The following is a 14,176-nucleotide window of genomic DNA, read 5'->3' as shown; positions in this document are numbered from 1 at the left end:
GAAGTCGAGCGACCTACCCCAGCATCACACGGCCAGTGCCAAGTGGACAGACCTGGCGTTTGAACCCAGGCCGTCCGTGCTCTGCCCGCTGCCCAGCACTGCCTCCCCACTCCTCTCCAGGGAAGGAGGAAGGCGGTTCAGCATTGCCCTCTAGCTCTCCATGGCACCCTTACGAGGCCGCCTTCTCTGTGCCTTCTCTGCTCCGGATCGGGACAGCTGGGAGGGAGGGGGCCGCCTCGCCCTTCTCTGCGGGGGCGGACTAACACAATTACAATGAACATCACGCTTAAACTGAACCATTTAATTGGTACGTTAGTCCTGAAGATTCTGGAGTCCCTGTTAAAAAAGAAGGACAAAAGTTGACATTTTGCGCGTTTCCCTAGGATTCAGGGAAGACGGCACAGCCTGGGGAAGCCGCAGCCTCCTCCTGACTGGGGGTTTTTAGCGCCTCTGTCCTCAGCGCGCTGTGATTATTATCATTATTATGCATTTGTCCAGCACTTCTCTATTGACAAGTTTCACTCTGTCTTTATTATTAGCCCATCAGTGGGGAAAAGGGATCGATGCCAGGGTAGTGGGCAGAGCCTCAGGCTGGGAGGCGGGGAGGGGATTGTGACTCCATTCCCAGGCTCCCTCACTGTGCCTCAGTCTCCCCACCTGCAGGGATGGGCTCCAGCCTCTTTCTCTGAGAGGAATTCCTGGGGGTGGTCTGTGACTCAGCCCTGTGGTGCTGGCATTGCTAACCCCAGGCCAGGGTCTGTGCTAGGTCTGGGGCAGGTACTGTATTAAGAAGACCTAAGCCCTGCCTTCAGAGTTTCAGGTGGAGTCAGAGAAAAAGGCCTGTAAGGAGCTAAATTAGGGCATTAAGTGGGAGCCCTGGCATGGTTGGTCCTGGAAGGAGCTCCTGTCTGGTGCCTGGAGAACTAACTTCCAGTACGGCTCTGGCACAGTTTGCTGGTCACCCTGAGTGAGGCCACTTGCCCTCTCTTGAGCCTCAGCCTTCTCAGCCCGTGGGGTGACATTCCCTGGGGGCTGGTGAACCACCGAAGCTCCAGGCTCCTCCTTGGAGGGTGGGATTTCCTGGCCCCTTAGGGCAGGGCTGGCCCAGGACCTGTTGATTAGCCCCAGGCAGCTCTCTGAGGCTCTTGGGGTGCTTTCTTGGCTCTGTTCTCCCCTGCCCCCCGCGGGGTTAACAGCCTGGGCTAGTCGGCCCCCTCCCCCACTCTGCCTCAGAGTGGAATGAGGGCACAGTTGGAGAGCTCAGCTCTGACAGAAGATCCCCAGGTTTGCTTCTGCAGTGGGAAGGGAGTCCCTGCATTCCCTCTGGGCCCTTGGTGCCCACAGGGCGGCCCAGCCTAACGTTCAGGCTGCCTCAGCTTCCAGTGAGTCTTTGACTGTCACCTCTATATGTGTATGCTGTGCTTTGCAGTTTCCAAAGCGAATCAGAGCCCCTCTGGTGAGCAAGCCCAGGCTGGGATTACTAATAGCCCTTTCAACAGGTGGGAAACTGAGGCCCACGAAGCTCAGGGGTTGGGCCACATGGTGAAGTCTGGCAGAGGGAGGATCAGAGGCGGGTTTCCCCTCATCTGTGGGTTGCATGACCCACCTTTTCAACTATCCACTGCCACTGGACTACCGTCATGTCCCTGCCCTCCGAGCCAGGCCCCCTGCGCCGCCCCCGGCCCAGAGGCCATGTGGGCAGGTGGAGCAGGGAGGAGGAGGCGTTTGCTGCCGAGCTGCTTTTAACATCCCAGACGCTATTGTTTGCCTTGGTGCGTTCGGTGCCTCTCTTCATCCCCGACAATCTGTTCTTCTGTCTTCTCACATATATATAGATCCCCCCTCCCTCAACTGTAAGCCTTCTCCCACTTTCCATCCTTCTCTCTTTCATCATGTGGGAAGGCAGGCTCTGGAAGTGGCAGATCAGAGCAGCCGTGGGGGAGGCTGTTTGGCAAGGGTAGGAAGGGCCCCAGCCCAGCAAAGCTTCCAACCTCCGCGGTTACCCCTCTGCTTTACTTTTCACGGTGCCTCTCCCACTGCCCCCCTGCGCCCTGGAGGTAGGCAGGGGGGTGAGGTGGGCAAGACTGGGCCCTAGACGTCGGCCTTGGGCAACTTCCTCCTGCTGCTCCTGCTTCCTGTGTTTCCCCCCAGGCCAGACAGGGAGTGGAGCTCAGACCGAGTCTGACCCGAGGGTGGAAGGTGGGCTCGTCTGGCGGCCTGACTCCTGGCTCCATGCGTGCCAGGTGCGCGTGCGAGTGGTGGGCATATCCACTGGAGCTGTGACCCCAGCCTGGTCCGCGGGATCCCGAGGAGCTGCCGCTTTCTCTTGTCTTTTGCTGTCTCGCTGGAAGATGGAAAGCCTGCCCAAAGATAGAACAGCATCAAAGAACCCCCACGTGTCTTCCCCAGCCTCAGCGGGTCTGCATTCGTGACCAGGCTCGCTTCACGCAAACCCTCCGCTCCTTCCCCAGTACCCCGGCTTCCTTTTTTTTAAAGGACAGCCACCATCCAACGTCACCCCTGAGAAGCTGACCCGCAAAGTCAGTGTCTCCATTTCCCAGATTGTCTCATGAGTAATACTCTTTACATCTGGTGTGTTCCATGGAGTCCCTTAGGTCTTAATGTGTTGGGTATTTCCCCCCGTGCGGTTTGTTGAAGACATTGGCTCTGTGTCGCTAGGTGGTGGCACCCTGGGCCGCGTCTCAGGAAGCCGCATCAGAGTCTCTGGGGTGGGGGCAGCTCGATGATGCACAGCTCCTCAGGTGAATGTGTGTTAGGGCCCAGGCAGCCGAGGGGCGTGGTGCTTAGAGCACCCTGCTGGGCGGGCATCTGGCCCTGGCTGTGTTTCAGTTAAGCTGTGCGCCCTTGGGCAGTTCTTTTCTCCTCTCTGAGCTTAGTTTTCTCACCTGTACAATAGAGCTGCTGCTGCTGACCTCAGGGGTTCCTGTGAAGGTCCAATGGGCTCCTATTGAGCCGGGAGGTACTGTGCAGGTCTTAGCAGGTGCATGGCCTGAGGGTGAGCCGGGAGTGCCCTGGGCGGCTGCAATGACCTCTGCCTTCCCAGCGGCCCTGAGCTCTCTGGACCCCTTGCCCTGTAAACCCCCACCCAACTTCCCCTTTGCCTGGCCAAGCCTTTAATCACTCGGGGGGTATGTTTTGTTTTTGTTTTTCAAGGTGATTAAACCCCCTCTGATTTTTGTCGACCCTAATCGTAGTCCAGCTGGCCCAGCTGCTACCGCCACACAAGCCCCAGCTGCAAACACCCCGAGGAAGGCCCGGGCCTCGGAGAGCACAGCCAGGAGCTCCTCCTCTGAGAGCGAGGATGAGGATGTGATCCCTGCTACGCAGTGCTCCATTCCCGGTGAGCACAGGCCTGTATTGCAGGGCTGACTCCCCTGCCGCACCTGCCAGGCTCACCTGGGAGGGACCGCCGGCACGTAACATACGTACGCACGCACACACGCATGCACCAGCCAGCACATCCACACGCACAGACCCCATCGAGGCCCGGAGGGGAGAGGATGCTGACAGAGTCAACACAGCATGTTGCTCAGGCGGGGCTTGGTTCATCCCTATAAGGAACTACCTCCGATCTCCATTTCTGGAGGAGTATTTGCCATGACTTCTGTGTGCCGACTCCAAGGGGTGGAACCCACGCTAGTGGCTAGGAGCTGCAGAGCAAGTTTGTACATAATCTAAGGAAGGGCCTTGTAGTGAATGACGGCCTGAACAGGGAGAATGGTAGTGAGCCTCCTGTTCTTGCTCGTATGTGAGGAGAGTTAGGTGATCCCCAGCCAACCATTGTAGGCAAGGATTGCATCTGTCAGGGGGAGATAGTGCCATATCTGGGGTTTCTTTTACTTCTGAGAATCTGTGGTACGACCGACGACATCAGGAAAGTGGTTAATATTGTAATGCTTTTTGTGAAGATAGTAATAATACCTGATCTTGGTAGGCTAATTAAACACAGAGCAGCACAAAAGAAAGAATGTCCCTGTAACCCCACTGTCTGGAATAATTGTTGATGTTTTATAGCTGTTAACTTTACAAAAACTTAAGCTTTGTATGTGTTTTTGTAAAGTGAGATCACACTGTATGTTACCCTCAGGAATTTTTACATATTTTGACGTTACGTATTTACCATGGGATGCCTGCTGGCCACAAGGCAGTCCCTCGGGTGGACTTAGCCTAGTTTACGTAGGCAGGGCCGTACTAGAGGGAGCGAAAGGTTTTGTCTGGGGGCTCTGGGACTAGCACGAGTGGTGCTGCGGTGAACACGTGGACCTGAGCCTTTGCGGATGACCGTGCTATTGTTGTGGAGACTCTTCTAAATGCACAGAGTCCCATTTGTACCGGTGCTCCCCACCATTACTCAAAGTAGTGGCCTGGTCAGCTGAGGGGGAGCATCGTCAAAGACAGAAGAATGGGGAAGGGCAAAGGGAAATCCTGGGGTCACTGCCACAGCACCCTGAGCTTGTAACGTGAGATGGTGACAGCTCCTCCGTGCAAGACTGAGGGAGGGCATTACACAGGCTTCTGCGGATGACATGAGCCCTGGGCCAGGTCCCCAGGCTGATATCGGGGATCGCTCTTGCGTGCACTGACTTACATCCCGCCCCGCTCCGTCTCAGCCACTAGAACAAACGCGACCACGCTCGTGGCCCACCCAAGGCCCGCTGTCAGAGCCAGCAGCAGTGAGGTGTCCGGTCGGGTGTCGGAAGGCAAGAAACAGGAGGCACCGGTCGCTCAGGTACCTGGCAGGCGAGGGAGAGGGAGGGCCGTGCAGGCCAGCAGGGGTGAGGGGCCCTCTGTCCCCTCGGTACCCACACGTGCTGCTGGGTGGGACTGCCATTGCTTTTGTCCACCACCCCCCCACCCCCCGGCCCTGACCGGGTTCCTAGATTCCTTTGAGCTAGGAGGAAGCGTCGTCCGAAGCACGGTGTCCCACACACCCCTCGGCAGCCGTTCCGGCTCGGCTGTGCTTTTGGTTTCTTTTTCTCTCTCAGTTTGGAATTGCCGGGAACAAACCTTGTACTTTTGTAGCGTGGATAGCGGTGACTTCCTAGCTTTCACCACTTTCAGTGCATTTCTGTTGGGTCTTTGCCTAAATCCAGAAGCCTGAGCAGGGTAGAGTTAATGGCTCACTGTTCAAACAACGGAGCTGAGTGCTGCCCTTCAACAAGACAATTGAGATTTGTCCAGGATTATTCAGGGCCCGAACCCAGGTCTCCTCACAGCCAGTCCATTGCTCCTGGGGCCATAGCGGTTAGTTTTTCTGTCCCGTTGCACCTCATCCCTTCTGAGAGGGCAGGAGGGAGCACGGTTGTTGGGTGGGTGGCTGGGCTGCGGTCACTGCGCCCAACAGCCTGCACCCATTCGGCCGTTCAGCCAGCAGATGGTGCCAGGCACTGGGGATGCAGCAGGAAGAAGGCAGGGAGCGTCCCTACCCTCACAGGCCATCAAACGAGGACGCCAGAAAATAAAAGTACTCACCGACTGGTGGGTGCTTGAAAGAAAGAACTTAAGCTAGAGAACAACGGGATGGGCCGCTTTAGGAAGGATCGGCAGGACTGGCCTCCCCAAGGAGGCTAGAGAAGCAGGCGAGCCAGGGAGTTCTCCAGCCAGGGAAACACAGGTGCTGGGACCCTCAGGGGAGGCGCTTGGGGGTAAGAGACGGAGGAAGCAGTAAGACGAGAGGGGCCGGGCCGGACAGGCCATGGTGGGGGCCACGCGGCAGCAGAGGGGGCCTGGAGGTTTTCAGGGGGAGCCCTGCCCAGCTCTCTTCCAGTTCTCTCTCCCCGACTGCTGGCGCATGTGGGAAGCAGGAGCGGCAGGCACCAGGGAGGCTTTGAGGAGGCTGTTGCAGCCACCCAGCTAGAGACTTGTCCCCTGTGAAGGCTTCGGATTGGGTTGGGGGACTTTGGGTAGGGGCCCAGCTGCTTCCGACCCCTGGGCTAGAAGCCTTTGGATCCTCTTGAGAACGATACGATTAGCTTATAACCTGAAGCCTGGCCCCGTTTTCTGCCCACATGGTGGCATTGCCCCTTTGGCTATCCCTCAGTCCCCCACTCCAGCCCCATGGCTCCTTTGTGCAGTTACAGGTCCCCTCCCATGCCAGCCAGTATCTGTCCAGGGCACGGCATAGATGGCATCCTAAGAACTTGGGAGTCTCAGGGCTGCCTGTGGCTGTCCACAGGTGACAAAGAGGAACCCTGCTCACCTCCCGCTGACTCAGGCCGCCCTGAAGGTCCTTGCCCAGAAAGCCAGTGAGGCCCAGCCTCCTGCTGCCAGGACCCCGTCTTCAAGTGGGGTGAGCTGGGGGAGCCGGGTGGTGTTGGGGCCAGGCCCCACCCTGGAGGGGACAGTGATGAACGATTACAGAGCGCAGAAGGGAGGGCCCAGGAAGGGGCCGGGGTCCCAGGGCCAGCATTTGCCTGCCGTGTGACTGTGACATGTACACTTGTCTCGTCCCCATACCCCGCACTCTCTGCTCCCTGGTCTGAGCATCTGTGGGAGGGCTGAGGCCTGGGTGCAAAGCAGCTAACAGTCGCCTAGCCGTAGGGTAACTGGGTGTTCAGGAGGCACCAAGACTTATTCCCTTCTTTTTTTTCCTTCCACTCTCTTTTTTCACCAAATTAGGTTGACAGTGCTCTGGGAACACTCCCTGTGACGAGTCCCCAGAGAGCCCCTGTGCAGGCCAAAGTGACCAACAAGTTCAGGAAACCTGAGGTTCCTGTGGTCCAGCAGGCCACGGCCACCCCTGCAGGACGCCCCAGAGCCAAGGCCTCTGAGACCTCCAACGACAGTGAGGACAGCAGCGGCAGCTCTTCAGGGAGTGAGGAGGATGCTGATGGGCCCCAGATGGTCCCCTCGGCCCACAGACTGGGTGAGGGTCCCAGGAGGGGGAGGCTCGGCGGGCCCAGAGGAGGGGAGTGATGGCCTGGTGGAGCCCTGAGTTCAGGCCTGTGCTCTGGATCTTCACTTGTTCTGCATCCTGGGCCTAGTCATCCCATGCTGGGCCTCAGTTTCCCCACCTGTGCAACCCCATGAGGAGGTTGGTCCAAGTGATATCAGACTCCGCTGTTTGACCACTCCCAGCTTTTTCGTACCAGGCTTGTAACTGGTCTCCCAGCATTCCAGGGGCATGCCCCCTTCCCACCCCCAGAAAAGCAGAGAAGCGGAAGTAGGGCCTCAGGAATTAGAACAGAAGGTTTTGGCATTTGGATGTCTTACTTAGAAGGCTGCAAACAGCCGTTGACCCTGGAAGGGAGTCATAGCAGGTAAAGCCTTGGGCGGGAGGGCGGGGGGGCATGTGGAAATCTCAGGCCTTCCTGGGGCCTCCCGGAGGGCTCTGCCTCAACCCACGCAGCCGGCCTCCCAACAGGGTGCCTGTGCTCCTCCAGTAGGTCCGGCCCCCTCCACAACGGAGACCTTGGTGGAGGAGACCACAGCAGAGTCCAGTGAGGACGAGGTGGTGGCACCCTCTCAGGTAACTGCCAGGGAGAGGGCTGGCACCTCAGGGGCCTTGGGGCGGGAGCTCGAGGCCACCTGATGCCTGTTAGGCCGAAGCCATCCCCCGCGGCAGGGCCTGGTGTCCCCGAGGCCAGGCTGTCTCCTCCGCTGAGGCTCTATTTCAGCCTAAGGCCACGAATAGTGGACTCGGAGTCTGTAGAAAGGGCTCGCCTTGATTTTAGATGAGTCCCGGAAGGGAAGATATTTTGTAACAGATGGGATTTCTTTAAGGTTATCTTCTGTACACGGCAAGTGCTAGTGATTTTCCATTCGCCTTAGCTGTAAGAAATTGCCTTTTTAAATGTGCCTGACGAAAATATGTACTAATTAAAATAGTGCAGGAGACCCATACAAAGGGCTAATGTGCCCACCGCCGACAGGGTGGCCCGACCTTGGGGGCTCCCCATTTAGGGGCACCCCAGCAGGCCCTGTGCTCCAGGGCTGGGTGGGGCAGGGTTCCAACCTCGTTCACAGTGGGTTTCTTCAGTCTCTCCTCTCAGGTTATGTGACCCCTGGGCCAACTCTGGCCAATTCCCAGGCTTCAAAGGCCACTCCCAGGACAGATCTCGACCCCTCGGCTTCCTCTGCTCCCGCCACCAAAGATGCCCCAGACGGCAAGCAGGAAGTGGAGCCCCAACAAGTAGCAGGCACCATATCCCCTAAAACAGGTGAGTCAAGGGCCACAGGAAAGACACAGTGGGACCCAGTGGGACAAGGCAGTGGGCCCCTTCTTTTTTTCTCCCTCAGGAATAGTCCCACGATAGGGTTGTGTGTGTCACCAGGACCTTTCCAAGCAGGGCCTGGTGCCCCAGCGCCCAGGCGTCTGGCTGTTATGACACGAGACAGCCTGGAAGTCGGGTTATCCAGCTTTGTGGGATGCTGGTGCATCTGGTAGGGTGAGCCCTGCCTTAGAGCAGTCTTGGCTCTTTCTAGCTGTGCCTGTTGACAACTGGGCTCGTGGTATGGGGTGTAAGGACTCGGGAGCTCAGACAAAAGGCAGGAGCCACGTTTGGAGAAGTTGCTAGCACGTGGCAGAGACCCCCGGTGATGGACTGATTTGTTGTAAAGCCTCAGACAAGACCCTGGGCCACTCTAGGCTTGTGTGTCTAAACAACACAGGGCAGGGTAGATCCATCTAGTCAGCGTCAAGGCATGGCACGTACAGAAAATAGTCACGTGGTATTAGGGCAGACTAGAGTGCTGAGGTCACCCGGCCAGGGGCATCCGCCAGCCCTGACTTGCCAGGGCTAAGGGACAGGGATCTCAGGTGGGCTTGCCTGGGCCAGCTCTAGGGATTCAGTCCCCAGCTTTGGTGTTCCAGGGTATTTGTAGACAGGAAGCAGACAAGTGGGCTTCTGGAGGAGGAGGTTGCCAGCAAAAACTCTGCCCTCCTCAGCTGCCTTCTCCAACCCCGACCTCTGCCAGGAAGCAGCAGAGGACCGAATTGGGCCTCCCTCTGTCCCGGGACCCCCTCCGCTCAGCCTGCCGTGTCCACTTCCCCTCGCCCACCACAGCCCTGGAGCCAGAGCTGCTTCAGAGTTTGCTCCCTGGGCCCAGTGCATGCTGTGGGGCACAGCCCCCAGCCCCGTGATGCGGAGCTTGGCCGAGTCACCTGCGCACCTTCCAGAGCCCTGTGTGTAGGCATTCTCGTGCCCGTGAAGCCCAGAACACAGTAGAGAGCTGCCGAGTCCCCTGGGAAGTTAGGGGCAGCGTTGGGACACTGCCGACGTCGGCCCCCGCATACACCCCTTCCGTGGCTGTAGCTGCAGCTTGCCGGCACGGGTCAGCAGAGGAGTCATTGCTCACTTTCTTCCCCAGTGTTCTTTGTGAGAGGCGGGTGCGACAGGGAGACATTTTAGAGGGGGCTGTGGAAGGCTTTTTTCACACGTGTAGTCAGCACACAATTATCAAAGGAGAGCAGAGGCGTGGAAAATTCTAAACAAAGGCTGTACCAGAAGTCACTCTGGCAGGCAGCAAACCTGCTTAGTCAGCCGCCACGTGCTTATACAGCATGCCCGTCACCCCCCAAGCTGCCCTGTCCCCTGACCAGCTTTCACCGTGAGTCTCTGACTTGGAATAGGGCCCTCATTGTTCATCTGAGCTCTTACTTTACAAACAGGGAGACTGAGACCCTGGGAGGAGCGTAGTCCCACAGCCAGCTGGCGGTAGTCAAACCTGGAATCCAAGGCCCTTGCCTCCCAGCTCTGGACTTCTGACTGGACAAGACCATCTCCCTCCTGTCTGACCTTGCGTTCTGTTGACAGATTCAGGCCCCTTCCTCAATTAACATTCTGGAGTCTTTCTCCACCCCCAGCCTGACTCGGGTTTTTCGTGTGAGGAGACAAGAGAGTGAAGTTTAAAACAGTAAAGAAAAGAGCTAAGTTAAAAGCTGCTGGAAAGGTGTGAGCCAGGAGACCCCGCTGGGGCAGAGTGACCACTGGGCTGCCCTTTCCCTGTCTGTACCACATCAGGGGAGGTCGGTCGTGTCCCTAGACCCTTGGCTCTTACACAGTGAGTCTGTTTCCTGACTCTCCCTGATCTGTGACCCCATATCCTCTCTCCATAGGCAGAAGACAGGCTGGTCCCACGCCTCAGAAGCCCCGGAAGCCCAAGAAGGAGGCTGGGAGCCCCCAAGCATCCACGCTGGCGCTGCAGGGCGACATCAGCCGGCGCCTCCTGAACGAGCCCTGGCCCCTGAACGAGGCCCAGCTCCAGGCCTCGGTGGTCAAGGTCCTGACGGAGCTGCTGGAGCAGGAAAGGAAGAAGGCCGCGGATGCCGCCAAGGAGAGCAGCAGGAAGGCCCGGGGGGCCGCAAGCGGAAGCTGTCGGGGGACCAGACGGCTGCCAGGGCCCCCAAGAGCAAGAAGAAGAAGCAGCCGGTGGCTGGGGGAAGCGGGGAGGGTGCAGTCTCGCCAGAAAAGGCCTCCGGGACTCCTAAGGGGAAATCCAAGAGAGCCGGAGCAAGTGGTGACATCAAGGAGAAGAAGGAAAAAGAGTCTCCTGGCTCTCAGGGGGCCAAGGAGAGGCCAGAAGGGGAGCCGGGGACGCTGAAGGTGGAGGGTGGAGACCAGGGCAACCCCAAGAGCAAGAAAGAGAAGAAGAAATCCGACAAGAGTAAGTGGTGGACCGCAGCCAGGAGCGCGCTTCCTGCTGAGAGCGGGTCCCCGCTTGGCCAGCCCGGGCGAGCGCTCAGTTGCACAGAAGGGAAGGGCTGAGGAATGTTTGTTTGCAGCCCCCGGCCAGGTAGTGGCAAAGCCAGAACTGGACCCCAGAGCGGCTCTGACTTCTGGGGCGATGCTCCGGCTTCTCAGGGGCCCAGGCACCTAGGTAGCAGGTTCCCCTCAGAGCTCCCAGAAGCGGCCCCCTCTCGAGCTCCGTACATGCCCGCATGCAGTGGAACCCCCTGTCATCCCCACGCTAGCCCTGTACCCTCGGTGACATTCCCATTTATGGGTAGAATGCACCTTTTTAAAATAAATGTGTAGAAGTTTTAGAAAGTGAGTTAAAAATAGTCCAAGTGGTCTGTGGATGGGGCAGAAACCCTGAGGCGGGCCCCACGGGCTCTCAGGCCAGGGCAGGTGGTCACAGAGCCCTGTGGGTCTGTGTTGGGATGGTTCCCCGATGTGTGGGGAGAGCCGGGACCTGGCTTCGGCAGGAGTGGGTTCTAGGACCCTGGAGACCTGCCCTGTCTCCATACTGACCCCGCCGCTTCTGGTACTAAAGAGGTTTACTTTCTTTCCTTAGAAAAAAAAGACAAGGAAAAAAAGGAAAAGAAGAAGAAAGCAAAAAAGGCCTCAACCAAAGACCCTGACTCGCCATTCCAGAAGAAAAAGAAGAAAAAGGTAGCATGAGTTCCTCGGGGGGTCTCTGGCCAGAAAAAGGATCCAGACCCCATCCTGTGCATGTCAAGAGTATGGGTGGGGTGAGCCAGACCTGGTCCCTGCCCCCTTTCCATTCTCGGGGTCCAGAGGTTGGGGGTTTGCGGGTTGTGACACACTGGAGAGGACCAGGGGAAGGCAGGTGCCACCTGAGGAGGGACAAGGTCTGTGCATGTAGAAGCCGTGAGGTCTGTGAGGTAGAAGGATGTTCTTGGGGTGGGTGAAGGAGAGCCCCCAGGAGCTGGAGGCCAGCCAGGTAGGCTGAGGTGAGAGGAAACCTTCCCTGGGATGTGTGTACCCCAGCTCGCAGGGTATCCCCACCACAGAATTATGGGTTCCAAAGACCGATCACGTGAGCTGAGGTGGGAGTGGAGGGTGCTCCGCACCTTATAAGGGTGCAGTTCTCTCCTCGGCCAGCGGGGCTTCAGCTGTGCTCAGAAAAGCTGAGCATCTGTTACTCAGAGACCCAGGCTCCTTCCTGGGCAGATGGGGCCCCATCCCTGCCCTTGGGGACCCCTATATCTGTTCTCGGGGAGCCACGAATCCTCAGGAGGGAACCATCATATCGCTCCCGGTGGGGGCAGCATGGGGGGAGCGGGGGAGATGCTTCCAGTACATGCTTCTACTTGTCTCCCTCACAGAAGAAGACAGCGGAGCAGACTGTGTGAGGGGCACAAGAGGACAGGTATGGTTCCTGGCCCAGGGATCCCTGCTGACCTCCCCTCCCCCGTGAGGGTGGGAGGGCAGCTCTAGCATCTGGCGCGGTCACAGGGGGCCGGGCAGGCGGGCTGGAGAAAGTGGTTCCGTCCCTCAAGGTCAGTGGGACCAGCGAGGTGATGCCAGAAGTCAGAGCTGCAGAATCAGAAGAGTCCAGAACAGCAATGGCAGTGACCAACACGGGGCTCCCTGGGTGCCCGCGCGGCTCGTGCCTTAGGAGCCGGGCACGGGGCTAGTGCCTCTTTGTATGTGAGGATGAGGCTTGAGGTCAGATACGGCTTGGTCTCTCCCCACCACTGTCTAGTTCCTTTTCCTTTTGATTTTGTAACTTTGAGGGCATCGTCCGAGGCAGAGGAAGACGGTTGAGTCAGGCCAGGCCATTCCTGGGGATCTGGGCTCGCTCTCGGGGTGGTGGTAGGAGGGATTGAGTGTTCCACCCGGCCGGTCGGCCCCAGCAGCCAGCAGCCTCCTGGAAATGGGGGTAGCCCAGCCTGCCTGGGTGTGGTGAGGGTTAAGTGGCTCGCTAGAGCACTCAGCCCAGTTCCTGGGATGCGGGCAGGGCCACCAAGTGCCCTCTGTGGTTAATGCTCCTTCCCTGCATCGGAGATACCAGGTCTTGCTTTTGTTTTCTTCCCTTCGGAGAAAAAGGTCAGAAATCTTCCATCTGGGTGTTTCCTTCACCCAGGGATTTCTTAGCCAGGCGGTGACCAGCCCCGTGTCTCTGCCCTCTGCCCACCATGGGTTGGAATTGAATCTTTAAGCTTCCCTCCCTCCCCAGAAGACGACAGCCAGCTGCAGTGTCCGTGCTGGCCGAGCGAGGGAGCCCTGCAGAGAGGCTGGTCCGAGGAGGAAGAGGAGGAAATGCATCCAGATCCAGTGACCTCCACTCACTGATTCCACGTCTGACTTCTGTCCTGACACCGAACGCTTCATATAGATGTGTACAGTATATATATATATATTTTTTTAAGTGACCTGCCTCCCCCTTCAAACACAACATGCCCAGAGGCCTCGGGACTTTGCACCTCTTTGCCCTGCAGACCTAGCGAGGCCCAGCCTACAGCTCCTTCCATCCCTGGTCTCTGGCTGATGCTGAGGCCTTGTCCTCCTCTATCAGTTTTTTCCCTGTTTTGTTTGTGGTTTTTTTGTAACAACTCAAAATAAAAGGCTTGAAGGAAAGGTGGGAGTTCCTAGTGCATCGGGGACAGACGTTTTGCAGCTGACCTATTCTTGGAAGGGAGAGTCTGGCCGACACCTGCAGGTGAACAAACCATCGCTCAGGATTTGTTCTTTACACATCAAGGCTCTGGGATGCTTTGGTGAGTGGGACAGACAGGTTGCCAGAGGAGACTCTGCAAAGTGCCCCCAGGTATTGAATCGGTGGGGAAGAAAAGCTTCCTGGAAGAAAGGGCGTCTCAGCTAAGGGGACCTCAAGCACGGTCATGGTCGATTTGCTAGGGCAGGCCAGACAAGTACCCAGAGGCACGAAATGGAAGCGGGGGCTACTTTCTTCCCAGCCACCTTTTGAAGTTAGGGTTTGAGCTGGAGGCAGGCCCTCTCGGGGAACCACGGGCAGAGGAGGAGCAGGAAAACCAGTTAGGCCTGAGGGGCCCTCGTGTCCAGGTAACAGAGGTTCTGTGATGGTGACGGTGGGAAACAAGGAACCCAAAAGAGCTGTCCGGGTGATCTCTGTATGACTTGGGGAGGGCAGCAGTGCGGTTGCCCAGAGCAGCGTAGAGCACCAGAAGTCATGGCGATTTCTCTCCAAAGCTTCGAGCCCTCTGCTGGCGAGAGTAGGAGGCCGTGCAGATAGAGTGCTGGGCCGGAGGCCTTGGGAGACCCAGGGTGGCATCCGGCTGCACCCTTCACCTGGGGCCCTGCCCCCGTGCTTGCCTCTGTCCCCGCACCAAGCGTGTCGGTCTAGAGCAGGTACGGTTTTGATAGGGGTGAGCCCCCTGGTTCTCCACAGCCCCCGCTCGCTGGCAGGCCTGACACCGGGCCTGGGTCATTGCCGTCTGTCCTCACACTCGTACTGTTCTTAGTACAGAAATGAGAACAGGGATCTGGGA

General features: G+C 58.0%; 1 protein-coding gene across 1 annotated transcript in view; it reads left to right on the top strand.

Annotated features, from left to right (window-relative positions):
• TCOF1 (treacle ribosome biogenesis factor 1) overlaps positions 1 to 13,286 on the top strand; it is a 38,848-nt gene extending 25,562 nt beyond the window's left edge. The window contains 12 exon segments of the mRNA XM_045036890.1: positions 2,152 to 2,243; positions 3,216 to 3,361; positions 4,632 to 4,750; positions 6,197 to 6,310; positions 6,640 to 6,886; positions 7,407 to 7,489; positions 8,000 to 8,180; positions 10,079 to 10,312; positions 10,315 to 10,626; positions 11,257 to 11,354; positions 12,032 to 12,075; positions 12,886 to 13,286. Of these exon segments, the coding sequence (XP_044892825.1) occupies positions 2,152 to 2,243; positions 3,216 to 3,361; positions 4,632 to 4,750; positions 6,197 to 6,310; positions 6,640 to 6,886; positions 7,407 to 7,489; positions 8,000 to 8,180; positions 10,079 to 10,312; positions 10,315 to 10,626; positions 11,257 to 11,354; positions 12,032 to 12,058 (1,653 nt within the window). The 3' untranslated portion in view covers positions 12,059 to 12,075; positions 12,886 to 13,286.
• The last annotated feature ends 890 nt before the right edge of the window (positions 13,287 to 14,176 follow it).

The sequence above is a fragment of the Felis catus genome, chromosome A1, assembly GCF_018350175.1.
Source record: "Felis catus isolate Fca126 chromosome A1, F.catus_Fca126_mat1.0, whole genome shotgun sequence".
NCBI lineage: Eukaryota > Metazoa > Chordata > Mammalia > Carnivora > Felidae > Felis > Felis catus.
This window is presented reverse-complemented; position numbering and strand designations above follow the sequence as displayed.